The sequence below is a fragment of the Carassius gibelio genome, chromosome B23 (genome assembly GCF_023724105.1).
Source record: "Carassius gibelio isolate Cgi1373 ecotype wild population from Czech Republic chromosome B23, carGib1.2-hapl.c, whole genome shotgun sequence".
NCBI lineage: Eukaryota > Metazoa > Chordata > Actinopteri > Cypriniformes > Cyprinidae > Carassius > Carassius gibelio.
Genome location: NC_068418.1, coordinates 28,708,095 through 28,724,346, shown reverse-complemented (window position 1 = coordinate 28,724,346; position 16,252 = coordinate 28,708,095). Strand labels below are relative to the sequence as shown.

The 16,252-nt window shown below is 35.4% G+C and overlaps 1 protein-coding gene across 1 annotated transcript; it reads right to left on the bottom strand.

The window, feature by feature from the left end:
- Positions 1 to 586: 586 nt before the first annotated feature.
- Positions 587 to 3,958, bottom strand: sp5l (Sp5 transcription factor-like). Its single transcript, XM_052594761.1, has 2 exons — positions 3,520 to 3,958; positions 587 to 2,884 (listed from the first exon to the last, which is right to left on the bottom strand). Exons 1-2 carry the CDS (start codon positions 3,571 to 3,573, stop codon positions 1,850 to 1,852), a joined length of 1,089 nt encoding a protein of 362 aa, XP_052450721.1. The 5' UTR covers positions 3,574 to 3,958; the 3' UTR covers positions 587 to 1,849.
- Between the last annotated feature and the right edge of the window lie 12,294 nt (positions 3,959 to 16,252).

The window sequence follows — 16,252 nt, the reverse complement described above, 5'->3', positions numbered from 1 at the left end:
TTTTGTAGGCTATATATATATATATATATATATATATATATATATATATATATATATATATATATATATATATATATATATATATACACACACACACCACAAAGACCCAATGTAGTTCACTGAACATGGCCTAAAAGGGCAGTCTGTCGAAGTCACACTGAAGACTGCGATTAAATAGCTTTTTATTGGCTTATCAGCAGAATTGTCCAAAAACAACTATAAATTAAAATGTAATTATAATTTGTACAAAATTACAAAATGTAAAGTATATGACAAATTGCCCTAATATTATGAAAAAATAGTTTTGCCCTGAAAACAAAGTTACAACTTTCAGTCAAAATTATATTCTAATTATAATCCACAATTCTAATCTTCATAAAATAATCAACCTTTTTTGTATCCCATTGTGGTTTCATTGTGCCAATTAGTTCCAAGATATAATGGAAATATATATATATATTTGCTGTGGTGTATCAACTTTTTTGTAAAAAAAAAAAAAAAATGTAAAAGTTTTTTTTTTTTTTTTTCTCGAAAGACCAGAATCATACTAATATCAAAGAAGATCAGTGAGCTTTCTGTGATCTGGCTAGGGAATCTAGTTAACACATGCAGACTTCTGGTTAATTTATCTGTTTAAGTCACATTCTAGGCATTCTTGAGCAGTAAATGGTTCATTTACACACACAGATGGGGGAAGAGGGTTTTGTGAGCATTCTCTATCACAAAGGTGCCAAATCAAAGCGACTTCTGTCACGGCAAGTGGGTTATAAACAGCCGGGGGTCCATTCACAATGAGCTCCAGTAGAGCGCTATCCTCAGTGACTGTTGTCTGTTATTTACACCGGCCATTACGAGACAACATGACTCTGAACTTGATGGGAGAAGGTCAGACCACTGTTCTCATGAATGGCCCGACTATTTACTGACAACTGTAAAATGTCTGAAGACTCACCAGTCATGTGCCTTTCCTTTAAGTGCTTCCTCGACACATTGAAAACAATGGGCACCTTAAATTAGCATCCTGAATGCTAGTACATTAACATTAGAATAAATGCAAAATGCTGAGGTCCGACATGCCATGTTAGATTTAACATTAGCCATTTGCTGAACTTCACACATCTGTTAAAATGCACTAAGAGTGCTTGACAAAGTATTAAACGCTGTGAAGGAATGAACAAAATGAAGCACAAGATTATGATTCGCACAATTATTTGTGTTTATTAATATTTCACATGCTGGTCTTTATAGAACTGTGCACTATATAAACATTATATACATTTGGTTCATGTCTTGAAACTATTTAGATTTCGAGTGAAGTAGATTTATAGCAGTGCCATTCTCTGCAAGAAAACAAGACCTACAGTCATCTGTCAGGGAATCATTTTGCAACCAGAACTTGTGATTTTAATATAAGGCATCAATTTTTCCTAAAAACTAGAGAAAGCAACAACAAAATGTAAACAAATGACATTTTTAACCATGTAACAAATACTTTTGATTGTGCTGTTCAGAGAATTTGTTTAGAGAAATTGAATTATCTTTAAATAAATGTGCAAGGGCAAATTTGGTCATAAGAAGCCATAAAAAATATCACTTTTATCAGCTTTATCACATCCACTGTGACCTAAAGTCTCTACAAGGTCTCAAAGATCAGTTTCGGTACAGCATGGTGTGTGTTCGCTCCAGTGTTTTCAAAACAGGCTCATGCTCCTATAGCTTTTTGGAATGTACTGTATTTTTAACAATTTCACCTTTTCTATAAAAACATTTTTTGATGACGCAAATGGCCTCAAAGGGTTTCGGCTTTCATTCCTGATAATATACTGTGTTATTTTGCATTCAGCATCCTTTACTCTCTCTTAATGTTACTTAGCAGTGCATCAGTCCCACTTTGAGAAGGCTGACTGGACCGGCTCTTCCTGCTCTGGTGGGTCTTCACATGCTTGGAGAGGTGATCGCTCCGCATAAACCTTTTCCCACACTGCTGACAGCCGAAACGCTTCTCCCCGGTGTGCGTGCGAAGATGCCTCTGCAGCTCATCAGAGCGAGTGAAGCTCTTTCCGCAGAAGAGCCAGTTGCAGATGAAGGGCCGCTCGCCGGCATGCCAGCGCAGGTGTGCCTTCAGGTGAGAGGTTTTTTTGTAGACTTTGCCGCAATCTGGGATGTGACAGATATGTAGTCTTTTCTTCCCAAACTCCAGAGCAGCACCTCCGTTTCCCGTGGACTGGCAGTTGGGGCATTTGCACCTGCGGCAACGGCGAGTTGAGCTCAACAGACCTTTTGAGGTTCCTTGCATAAGAGCAGCGATTTGAGGCTGGTGTCCCAAAACCAGCTGGCGTCCCAGAGAGAAGGGGTGCCCGGAGTGTGCGCTGTTACTCTGAGGGAGACTCCACCACTGCTGGCCATCCTCAACATGTCCACCTGGCAGGTGAGGTCTTCCTGAAGCATTCTGAAGGAAGCTAGGAAAGTTCTGACCCACAGCGTTGTGCTGCGTGTAATACGGCACATTCCCCTGCGCTTGGGAGGAGAGCATCTTTACTGGAGACAGATCAAATGAGTACGCGGACGGAGGCTCGGCTGGAGGAGTGAGGGGGAGTTCATGGTGGTGATGGTGGTGATGATGGTGATGATGGGAGTGCGAGCCCAGGGTGGGCTGCATGTGGCTGGGAAACTGCATTTTGGGCACAGTGAAGGTCATCTGGTGGGCACTCAAGCTGGAGTTTTGGGCCATGTCATTGCTCCAGAGCTGAAACATGCTGGAAGTGGAGCCCACCGGCCCCTCGTAAGGGAGTTGAGACCCTTCCTGCCAAGCCTGACTGCATGTGGTGGCCAAAAAGGAAAGGGTGTTAGGACCGCTTTCTGGAGAGGAGCTGGGAGTACGATCCTGGAGAGGGAGAAAACAAATCATTGTAACTAACTGGACCGTCATACCTTCATATATACAGAATTGATTTAGAATAATATAGAATTATATTTGGTATAAAAAAATCATTTTGTAAAATAAGTTTTAATCACAGCCTTGTTTTCATTATTAATTATTATAATTGTATTACTAATTTTTATTATATGATTAAAAAATGTATCATTTCAAAATAATAATAAGATAATGCAGCACATTTTACTCAATTATCACTTTTTAATGTGAATATATTGAATATAATACATAATTTTGCCATAATGACAACTTTAAGTTACTTAAATTAGTTTTAAATAACTTTATTTCAATTACTTTAAATTACATTTATTAACTGTTCTGAAAACTCTGTATAGTTCTTAAATTTAAAGGAAACATTTAACATTTTAAATCAATGGAAACTAGATGATATAAAAAAGAAAGAAAGAAAGAAAGAAAGAAAGAAAGAAAGAAAGAAAGAAAGAAAGAAAGATGCACCCAAATAAAATGTATGCAGCGTAAAAAAAAAAAAAAACTAAGTTGTACTATTCAATTGTGCCAAAGTATCCCTAGTAAGCGGAAAATGCATGATCAAACAAATTTATCAAAAAACAAAAGTGCAGTACCTGTAAGAAATTGTGCAGGAAATTGTCCGCTCTGGATAAGGTTAATGCAGCCATGTGTGCAAAGGAGCTTTAAGATATATCCACACCTGCGTGAAGCCCTGCGCGCAGTGCGTAACCGTGCCGAAGTCAGAGCGTGCGGGCGAGGAGACGCGCAAAGATCCTGCACGGATGGACCGGGTTACACAACCAGGTTACCTGTGCATGAGTTTAGATATAGTAATCATATATAATCCCTTGATTCTCTCTTCCTGCTCCTGTCCTTTATCGGTTATAAGAGTCTTTGACCGCCTCGCGCTCTTGCTCCTGGTTTTCTGGGTCCCTTTTTCAAAAGCAGCGCCTTTCAAACCAGGACTCTTCCTTTTGAAGAGCGAGTGAAGGGCCTGTTGCAATAAGTCCTGAATATCTTTTCAAAGGCGGTCGGATTGCATCTTCTCTTTATAGGGAAAAGATCCTCTCGACGGGGTCTCTTAAGTATGTATCTGGAGGGCCAGTGAATGGAGGAGAGATGCGGAGGGGGAATATTGGGGAGGGCAATCTTTGGGAGATTAGCAAGAGGGGTGTGTATTATAACCTTCATTTCATTCAAATGAAATTTTGCCAAATGTTAACCTGTGAGAACCTCTTTACTTTAGTTGTTGGTGAGAAGAGTCCAATATGAGAAAGTTTTTAGTTTTTCTGTGTATTCGATATTTCCAGGTTTAACGACTCGTTCTTTTGTCACAAATTCAAAACGAAATGAGCACACTTGCTTCTTACAATCAAGACTTTATAATAATAACTGAATAAAACCAACAAAATGTATCTAGTCTCAATAATTTCTACTCGCATTTAAGAGTTTCAACTTGATTTTTTCCCATCAGTAATTACATAAAAGTGCAACGAACCATGCAAATTATAACTTTTTAATAACCCTTTAAATAATAATATTAATAAAAAAATACATATTTAGCGTGCGGTTGATGTGCATTTAAAATGAATATTCAACTATATTATATATATCAAAATGTGACATTTCTAACTGCTTAATTGCCATTAATAGACATATAATGCTTTTTTCTTTTCTTTTTTTTAGTAAGTTTTAGGGGTTTAAAATATTTTACGTATGTTAGTTCTACTGTAGGCGGTTAGATTTCTCTGTTAATCTGTTTTTAATCTCTTTGGCTGTTATTAGTTGTCAATTTATCATTACGGAAAGATGGCGTATTAATTATGACGCTAAATGATGTTTGAAGACGATCGAATTAGGCTGTTATTCTTGTCCCATGAATAAAATCAGTGAAGAAGCTATACATCAGTAAAAGTTTCCAACAAAACAAATGAAATAAATCTCTATGCACACTCAGTAGTTCGCACTCTGAAGTGATATTATAAATAAAGAGCCCTGCGTGACATTTTCACACTCCGGGTTCAAGTTAAGGGCGTCATCACATTTAAAGGGATTAAATGCAGAGCATCCAAAGTTCACCTAACACTTTGAGTCTTTTTCTCACAGAATTTACATTCAAGTCGGAAAGCCATTTAACATCTTAATACACAGAAAATCCTCACTGCTTTGTGTTGCCTCTCACCTCCAGCCGCATAACAATCGCCCTTTGTCCTCGCAGATGCATTGCTTTAGTCTGCTAAAATATACCACAGTGATGGAGAAATGAGATGACACGTAGGAAACGAGCTTAACTTTGCCTTCAGATCAGTCAAATAGAGGATTGAGCTGCTGTAACATAAATTTTTATTTTGAAGACTGCCTTTAAAATAAACTAACCTAGGAAATTATACTCACCCCATTAATGACTATTTGTATTACTGAGTTAGTGATTTCATTCACACATTTAAAGAAAAAAAAGAAGTTTAATAGTCAAAAAAAAAATGAAAGGAAACAGAGGACGGAGGTATAACACATCAGAAATTTGGTGGCTTTATGTATAGGGGAGGCTGCTTCTGTCTCCTTTTGTGTGCTTTATTACGGAGCAGAAGTTGTTAATTACCCAGATTCTTATTTCCTGTCCCCTAAATCCCCCCTCCTTCCCCCAGCCAACCCCCACTCCTCTCACTGCCTCCCAGATGAGTGTCTTTGAAGTGCAAAGTATGCTCTCCTCACTTTGAACTGTGCAAACAATGCTCCAGTGGTTGTGCTTACCTTCCCCATGTTACCTCATTTAAATAGACCTGGATACTGATTGCGCCGTTTTCAAGGGAAAACTCATTTCCAAAGCAAGCGCAGATCCCAGCCTTCATTAGGCAGCTGTAGAGATGGCAGGCAATCAGGAGAACTGCCTTTAACAGAGGTTTCGGCTGCTGTTAGGTGGTTGCACGCTATTTCCTGAGCATGATTAGTTTACTACATCCATTCAGGTATAAAATGGTTAGCTCCTCCATTTATAGATGGTTTGCACTGAAATAAAATTATGCTTTGAATTGACAAAAACTAAATGTGTGGGATATGATATATGTGACCCTGGCCCACAAAACCTGTCACAAGTAGCAGAGGTATTTGAAGAGTTCCAATGCAAAAGCCTATAAAATCCATATTGTTAAAAAATGAGATAACAATACTGAGAGAATGCTGTCCACAAATAGTATATGTTCATCAAGTACTTTCACTTCAAATGCACTTAATCCAAGCCTCGACCCATTCAGAAGTACCAGTATAGAAACCTATACAGAGTAGATAGAAGGAAATGGTAATTTTTAAGAAAAACATCACACATAGAGGTTTTTACCTTTGAAATCTTAAATTTTGTAGCATAGCCAACACGTTGCATTGGTCAAAATGATCAAATATTATTTTATGCCAAAACTCATCAGAATAAAGATCATGTTCCACAAAGATATTTAGTAAATTTTACTACCGTAAATATTTCAAAACATAATTTTTGATTAGTAATATGCATTGCTAAGAAAACTTCATTTGAACAAGTTTAAAGATGTTTTTTGCACCCTCAGATACCAGATATTCAAAGAGTTGTATTTCAGCCAAATATTGTCCTATCCTAACAAACCATACATCAATGGAAAGCTAAACTATTCAGCTTTATAATTCTTAATGAAAAAAAAAAATGTAGTCCATAATCACATAAAATGCTAATTTACTATCATTATTTAAAATATTTTATATATTCTATATATTTCCCTATCAGTTTAACATATGAAGGGATAATATCATTATGTATAATGTATAAAATGTTTAATATCTACTGTTTTATTTGTATTTTTCAGCATGTAATCTGAAATATTATTCTAAATAATGGTTGTAAATGGAAGTCAATTTAATATGATAAATACTATTACTTCCCTTAGCCAAATATTTAAAATATTTCATTTATCAAATAATTTATCATAGAGAATACAAACGTATATATGTGTATAGATTTAATTAATTTCTACAATCTAATTTCTATTACTTATCTCCATTACAAATGCGAAATCCAAAAGAAAACAGATACTTGATGTCCAATACATTATATGTCATAAATTATATTACAAAAGAAAAGGTATTTAAATAATATAATATGTAGAATATTATGTTTTCCTTTATGTCATCTTAGATGAATATAATTTTAAGTAATGGTAGTAAATTAGCAAATTCATTCTAATTTATCATAGAATATATATGTATTACAGTATGTAGATTTAATATAACTGTACAATCTAATTACTAAATGTATTATTGGTCCAGACAATAAGATTCCTACTCTTTTCTATTACATGCAATATCCATTCATTCAAAGATCAATGTCCTCATAAAATGAGCAAAACAATGGCAGGCATGTTGTCAAGCTGTTTTTTAGCATGTCTGGAGGGCAGTTTAAGAGTCTCAGATCGCTAAATTGTCCCAGCTGTCTTGACCATCTGCACTCCAAACAGCCAGCCACAAGCTTTTGTACTGCTGGCCATCTCCAAAAGCCAGTTTACAGCCCCACATGGACTAAATGACTTGAAACCCCCAACTTGACAAATGTGGCATAATGGATGAGACAGAGTGCATGTAAAAACCTGCTGCCCCCTGCATCTTTCCAGCTAAAACTCTAATCAATGCAATCAGGAATAGCACTGGTCATAATTACCACGAGAGTGTCAAGGAATGTTGAACAGTTTAGGATGCTGATGATGCTGAGCTTTAGGCCAGATGATTTTGCACAAATATTGGATTTAATTGCCATAATCTCTCATTTAATGTTCATATAATGCACCTTTAGAACACATGAAACTGTAATGCACATAATACAATTGAAATTATTCTTGAGGCAGTGGAGAATGGTCTGGAGAACCTCTAGCACCTTTTGAAGGGGCCTCAAAAATCCTACATTTGTTTTCAAGGAAACCTGTTTCAACCACAAAATAAAAAAAGAAAAAGTTGCGACACTTTTTTCTCACACTTCTGAGTTTATATCTCACAATTCTCGCAATCTGAGAAAATAAGTCACAATTAAGAGATATAAACAGAATTGTGAGATATAAACAGAATTGTGAGATATAAAATCCCCTAACAATTTTTTTCCCCCTCCACTCCAATCTTTTAAAAGTTTATTGCAACTTTTTCTCAGAACAATCCATATCACAATTCTTGCAAGAAAACAAAACAAAACTGAATTGTCAGATATAAACTTGTGGAATAAAAAGTTTCAGTTACATTTTTTAATTGATTTATTTCAAGACAGAAATGGGCTCAGTACAAATATATATGTATATATATAAATATATATATATAAGCGCCTCAAAACCTTGCAGGAACTTCCTCGATTCCCATTTCTGAAAAAAGGTTCCACAAATAGTGTCTAAAATATATCTATCTTATTTTTTTTATTTTTTTACTTACAGCACATAACTGATCACTTTTTAAGTTACAGGGTAAAAGTACAAATGAAAGTTTTTGAAAATACTAAAAAGAAGATTAATTGAATTGGATTCAAGAATTATAGTTATTTTGCACTATGAAATGCTCACATAAGCTTTTTAAAACTATGAACGAAGTTCAACTGTCCATTTGCTTTAACATGAGATGGAATTCCATCATTTGTGTGTGAAAATGCACAAGCACAAAAATCTACTCGTCAGAGAAACTTTTAGCATTACTAGGGGCACTTGAAGTTTGTTTGCATTTTGTTTTTCAGTACTCTTAACAACTTCAGAAGTCAGATCACAGGAGCCTGTGATCAAAGCAGCTTTCGGTTAGTTCAGGAAACACAGGAGCTATACCCAGTGCTTTGATATTCTACATCAATATTTCAATTCAACAATCGCTTGACATGCGCCTGCACTCCCTGAGACGAAAGACGAAAGGAAAGAGTGAAATGGAGGGGGTTCTGGAACTGTATATAAAAACGAGAGTGAAGACTTTACAGAAAGAAACAACTCCCTTCCTCAGCACCAATCTGCCTCGTCTGTCATTTAAATACACCCTGACTGCTTAATCCCACAGCAACAATGGATGGTAAACCAGAGCGATTCAGGTCTTTGACCCACACAAAGCCACGTGACAAACTCTGAAAGTTGCCATCTGAAAGAAATTGGCTCAGTGTTCGGAGCTTTGAAGAATACTTCAGGACTTTGAACTCTCACATATTGAAAAGACATCCTGTTTGAAGACCAGACATTCAACCACAAGCACTCAGCTCCACTGGAAGACAGACCATTTGATACAGACTACTGTTCAGTCTTGGGTCATTAAGGGTTTTTTGAAAGAAATTAATACTTTTATTGAGCAAAGATGTATTGAATTGATCAAAAGACATTTACAATGTTACAAACGATTGCTAGATCAAATAAATGCTGTTATTTTGAATTATTTTATTAATAAACCTGGAGTTTTTCTGAATTCTAGAGTAATGATGCTGGAAAATCAGCTTTACCCTGACAGGAATGAATTACATTTTAAAATATATTAAAATATAGAAAACAGTTTTAAATTATAATAGTATTTCAGTTTGACTATATTTTTGTTACAACAAATACCAAAGAGAGCAAGACACTTTCAAAAACATAAAAAATCCCAAACATTTGAACATAGTGAAATTCGTTTGCTTCTTACTTAATTAAAATGCACTGAACTCAGACACAGCAGATGTTGGTGTGTGCAAATAACGTATCTGAAATTTCAAATGAATGATTACTAATTTACAGTGTGAGGGGGGGCATTGTTTATTTATGGATCATGTTCTTTAAACCCCTTAAAGACTAAAAACTAATCCCCCCAAATAGCTGTCAGTCTAAGGCAACATAATATAAATAATATACAAGCCCGGCTGAAAACAAAAGAAAAGAACAGGCGGATTATCAATCAAATACGGCTCATAACACGCAAACACACACTGAAAACAAAAGAAAATAAATAGTCAGAACACCTGACAATGTCAAGTTAATGTGGGTATTGCACAGCACATGGACCCCAGCCAATTTCCTTAGAAGCTCAGAATTACAGTGAGACATGTGAGCAGTGTGTCAGGCTTTGATGGCTGTGTTCTAATTACACGTATAATTCCTGTACCTCCATTTGATTACATGGCAGAAACCTTTACTCTGTGGAAATCACTAATATAATCATGGAATTCGGATTGGATGTTTACTACCTTTGCAATACATTATTTTTCTGTCAACTCACTTTAGTTAGAAACATTTCTAAGAATAACTTTATTTAATTAGGGTAGGAAGTGAAAAAAACTAAACAACCTATCACATTTTAACCAGCAAATCTAAACCAAAACATTTGGTTAGAGGGGTCCAACATTCCTATACCAAGCTACGCAGATCACAATTGTTTCTACATTCCAAGAAAAGCTGTTGAAATGGATATGACATTTGCTTGATACTGCACAACTTCTTTGACACAATCTGTATTGTTAAAAGCGCCATTTAAAAAAAGGTGACTTGACTCTGGCAGTGATGGCATTCACATGGAAGGGACAAAAGTGAGTGATGACTTCATCATTTGTTCCACAACAAGTTATTTACAGTGGAAAGGGGTTCTTTAGATTATTAAAATGTTCTTCACACTAAGACAAAAAAGGTTCTTTCAAGAGCTGTTCACTGAAAGGTTCTTGGGAGAAACCAAAATGGTTCTTCTATGGCATCACTGTGAACCCCCCCCCCCTTTTATTTTGTAATTAGCTAAGTAAATAGTATCCTGATTATTATTATTATTATTATTATTATTATTTTTTCATGGAACTGACACACCATAAATAAACACATGCATATTTAAATACTTTTTGGAGCCTGAAAGTCTGAAAATCATTATTGAAGACATAATTCACACCAAAATGATTATTCTGTCATCATTCATTCCGTCATTTTCATATGGCAGCTTGTTTCTGCCACTGGATAAAGAAAAAAATTATTAAAAGTTATCACACTATTTTTTTTTATCTAACAATTCTCGAGTTTGTGAGTTGTGAGGTAAATCAAAATTGTGAGATATAAACTCACAATGGCAAAATAATGTCAGAAATGTGACATAAAACATGAAACATGATTGCAAGAAAAAAGCTCTTTGTTTATTGCAAAAAAAAAAAAAATATAAGAAATGCAATATTAATAATTTTGTTAATAATAATAATATTTTTTTTAATCCTGTGGCAAAAATATGATACAACACCTTCATGTTATTTTAAATCTGTATCACATTCTTTGGCAGAATATAGAAGAAGATAATTTGAAAAATGTTGGTAACTGAACCATTTCAGTTCCCATTGACCTTCACTATAAACAAACTTACAGTGTAGGGCAGTGGGAGCCACAACAGTTCGGTTACAAAGATTCCTCAAAATATCTTCTTTTGTGACATCAGGGTGCATAACAACAGAACTTTCATTTTTATATGAATTCTCCTCAATCAGACCCCTCTGTGCCCCTCCTCCACCCTGTATCTCAGGCCATATGCGGCCTACTCATCCAATGCATTAGTGATGAGATGAGTCCCTGACATGAGCAGCAGCTCTCTGCTCACAGATGTAGATTTATTTGTGTTTGCACACCTCCATCAGCAGCTGTTTGGCCCCCACGGTTATCACAGCCCCCGTAATGCATGGAGAGATGTCATCCGGCAGGAGGCCATGCCAGGCATCGGCGGTGTGCTGTTGTGTGCTGCTTAACCAGGGGCTGTTTGAAGATGCCACCTTTTGACAGAGAGGCGCTTTTATCTAATCCTCATGCTGTAATTTGCACCCCCGTACCTTTAATTTATGACTACTGATCAAATACCTGCCTTTGGAAAATGGAAAACTTAAGTGATTTTTTCTCCCCTGCTTTTCTCGATGGAAAAAGAATTCCTAATGTTGCAGGTTGAAGGGGGTGCATCATGATGGAGAAGAACATTGGATCAAGGTTTCTTTGATCTCGGTTTTAATTGAGTGTGAAGACAATAATAAATCCAAACCTACTGTGATGGATCAATGACAAATCAATTCCTGATACAAATTCATAACGCTAACTTGCACAATGTACTAAGGAATGATGGGGATTTTCATATAAAATAAATGTTCACACATCTTTAGTTCAAGGAATTTCCAGTCATTTGTTACTGATATGCTCTGTATTTCTAGCAACATTTTAGAGCTGTGAATAGCGGGGGGAAATCATAAATACAATAGACATGTTGTACATAATACACTGTATAATTGCATCTATATAATAGCATTTGCAATATAATAAATAGTGTGAAGAGTTAAAGCAGTAAATAGATAGATAGATAGATAGATAGATAGATAGATAGATAGATAGAGAGATAGATAGATAGATAGATAGATAGATAGATAGATAGATGAAATATAAAACACTTAAAAGTGACATACTTCTGAGTCATACTGAAATAACACACACTGTGTGAGGCATTTGTGAGAAAGTCCTTTCAGGGCGTCTCGGTCTACTGTACATTACGTCTGTTGACTTCCCTTCATTGAGTTCACTTCACCCGCTGACGACAAGCAGGCACGTCAGAGACAGTTTTACTCCTTGTCTTCTAAGATCTTTTCTTCCTCTTTCCCCACAACAGAACAGACGGCTCTAGTTTGCAAAACAAATGAACAAACAGATAACAGGAATGGAGTGATGAAAGAGTAAACAACAAGCTCAATGCCCCAAAACCATAATACACTCTAAGTAGGTTATCCTTCTATAGCCTACTATCTCAACGACGAACTTCAACTGTCCACTACATCCAGGTGAAATAAAAAGAATAAATGAATAAGTCAACGCCCTCCTTTCATAAGCTACAGTATACCCCAAACACTTCATTATGAAGAAAGATGATATTTAGTCAATCTATTGATGTTGCCTAACTAATTGTAAAGCAGGGACTCAAAGCAGATGCTGCATTTCAAAGCACTTGTGAGCAACTAGACAGGTTATGATTTATGCTAAGATGCGTGGCTTCAAAGCGCTGAATGAGGCTTCTAAACAAATTGAACAAGTCAAGCACTATCCACCCAGGACTGAGAGAGTGCCGAGTGCATGCAGATCAGAGGAGAGCGCCTGCCGCTTGTAATACCCCTCAATGGAAGCACAGGTCCGCTGGGAAGAGCCAGCAGATAGCGGTTAACACTGGGCTGTGTGCTCGGGCAAGGGAATTCTGTGCCAACGCTGCTGCAACACCTGTGCCGAGGATCCAAGCCCCACTCATGTCAGGGGCATGATCAGGCAGTGGGTAGTGGGGGGGCTGGCAGACCCTCCCTGGAGACTTGACACCTTTTCTGCACGGCACCGTTATTTAGGTGCGAACAGAGAGAAACACACGGTCTGTGTCAACAATCTGATGCAATATCAGTAAACATTGATAATTATTTATGAAGCGTCGGCTTACTGTACCGTGATAGCTGTTAAAAAAGCTTGTGGAATATCCTCTGGATATTGCAGCTTTTGAGTAATGAGGGTTGACAAGTCAAGTTAGTCGCCAACAGGTTTTGATGGAGGTAGACATGCAGGATTGTCTGCACAGACCCCTAAGAGAAAAAATGAGTTTATTGTGATATACGTGTGATGGACAGTTTCAGTGTATGGGCAAAATCAGTTCTTGTATCAGTTTTCAAAATATCTTTCAGGAGGGTGAGTAAATGATAACTGAATTTTCAGTTAAATTAATGTGAACTCTTAAAAAATGTTTCAACTCTTAAAAAAGGAAAGTTTCAAAGGGAGGTTTTCACAGGGATACCATAGAAGAAAAATTCTGATCCACAAATAACCTTTCATTAAACAGTTCTCAAACAGAAAAAAAAAAAATCTTAGTGGGAAGAATATTTTAATAATCTAAAAACTTTTTCCTCTTCTAAATAACCTTTTGTGCAATGGAAACCCAGCTAACAAAAAATAAGAACATTTTGTTAGTTCCTATTTCCATTTGTTCTCTGAACATTCAAAACATTCAGTTTTTTTAAGATTAAAATAAAACCAAAGATTACAATATTTCTTTATCCGTGTATAGCCAGAGGAAATAAAAAGTATTGTATTTTAATATATTAAACATAAAATATTATAATATTATAAATATTATAGTTATTCCAGATATCTGTAATGCAATTTTTTTTGTCAAAAATGTAATGTGACAGGTTTATGCATCTCTCTCGCTCATTTTTTTTCTCCCTTTTCCTTTCTCCCATTTGATGCAACCTAAATTGGTGCTGAAGAAACAAATTGCTAAATTTTTAATTAACTTCATAACATCTGCACTTCAGCTTTGAGAGAGCAGGGAGATTTCCTTTTAACCTATTCCAGCACATTTGCACACCAAGGTAAATCTTGATGCTGGCACTTTTACAGAGAGGAAGAAAAAAAATTAAAAATGGAAATGAACTCGTACTTGTGTGTGTAGATCAAAGACACAGAATTATTCAACTTTTTGCCATTGCTTGATCTTCAAAAATAAAAGTAGTGAAAGTGGGGAAATGCAGAGATGGATAGATCGGTCTAGGTTGGGTGCCGTCTGCTTATTTATCACACTGCTTTTACACTCCATCATACATTTGTTGTAAATATATTTTATATCAAAGTAGAAAATTATGCATTAAAACATTATAGTAAATGAGTACAGATAGACAAGTGTTGTTCATTTTTAGGATGTGAAAATATTCAGAAGATAGAATATTTGTTTATGTAAAGTGACTAGTTAAATGCAAATATAAGGCTTTTTTATAATTAATATTTTCATTTAATTGTATTTCCAATGTGGAATACTAATTTAAATACTATAAATTTAAAATAAATTGACTGTATTTAATCTGTATTAACTAAGATTTTTTCTTTCTTTTTTTTCATAAAAACATAGGAAACAAGTTTCAACTGTCTGTATTGCAAGTTCTGGTCCAGCAGAGAGCAGTGCTGAGCCAATGATGGACCAGTTAGTCTACACAGTATATGCTTCACATAGGCCTGTTGCAATAATCATAAACATAGTCTAACATAAATAAACGGACAGTTTGTTCTGCATAGACTTCACAAGACAGAACTCTGTAGAATGACAGATACACTATATATCTGCCAAAAACACAGATACGTTCATGCAGTAGATTAAGCATGGCTCAAATGTGAGTGGTCCGGTGACCATCCCCCTCTGCACACCTGCACTGATGTGTATCATAGTCCAGAAAAGCACAGCTTCTTCAACAACTCTCTCTTTGATGAGAAACACAATGCCAGCCCTGTATGGCAGCCATCACCTGTCTACCTGTGGGAAAATAGGGCACCAACCCAAACAGCAGGGAGAGTGGGCTGTGATTGAAAAAATTAATTCACATCTAATAAAGTATGAGGTTGTCTTGTATCAGCCTCTCCACTAGGGGACAGTCTTTAAATCATTAATAAGTCCTACATTATATAAATAAATAATATTAGTCTTTAGTTAATTGATGAGTTAATAATAATTATATGGCTACACCATTCATAAGTAATCTTTTAAAAATTATATTTTTATTTAGCTTGGACCCAGCAAAGATTTTAAATTCCATATGCTTTTAACTAAATGCTGTTTTTTTAAAAAAACTTTCATGATTATCAAAGAATCATAAAAAAAGAAAAAAGACAAAAAAGTATCATAACCATAGATATGCAGATCAAACATTTTAATTTTAGTTGAGTACCAGATCCACATATTATAATGATTTCTAAAGGATCACGTGACACCGAAGACTGGAGTAAGTCAGTTTTTTTTTTTTTTTTAGCACAGGAATAAATTACATCTAAAAATATATTAACATAAAAATACTTATTTTAAATTGTAATAATATTTCACAATATGTATTTTTGCTTTTTGTAAGCATAAGAGACTTACCGACCAATCTTTTGAATGCTATTTTATTTTATTAAATATTTCAATAGACTAATCTATTATTTTTTGAATATCTTCCACCCAGTTCAACACATATGAACTTTTATGTCACAATTGTGTACTGCTATTAATCTTCAACTGTGACAGATTGACTAAGAGCTCTGATGAAGCAGGGTTGCACTTTAGCATACATTATAAAATCTATAAACAGGAATGCAATTTCTTTGTGTAATGAAAACGTATGAAACAAGAAATGGTTGTGAAAATAATTATAAGAGAATGAAGATCATAGCTTTACAAAATAATAAAGTAGATATATCACCTCACTTTCACACACCAGTCAATCCTCCACCTATGATTAATATTTCACCTACATAGACCCTTGCCTTGACCATTATAAAACTTGTTTATTTTATTGCAATTAGTTATGCTCATTTAAAACGCCTGATGTTTGTTTTCATTGATAATATTTAAGTTTCATTC

What these genes read in the sequence shown, in the direction of transcription:
- sp5l (XM_052594761.1), bottom strand. Translation starts at nt 3,573, where the DNA reads ATGGCTGCATTAACCTTATCCAGAGCGGACAATTTCCTGCACAATTTC. An exon ending in TCCTGCACAATTTCTTACAG is followed by an intron (nt 2,885 to 3,519) that starts GTACTGCACTTT and finishes CTCCCTCTCCAG; the next exon opens with GATCGTACTCCCAGCTCCTC.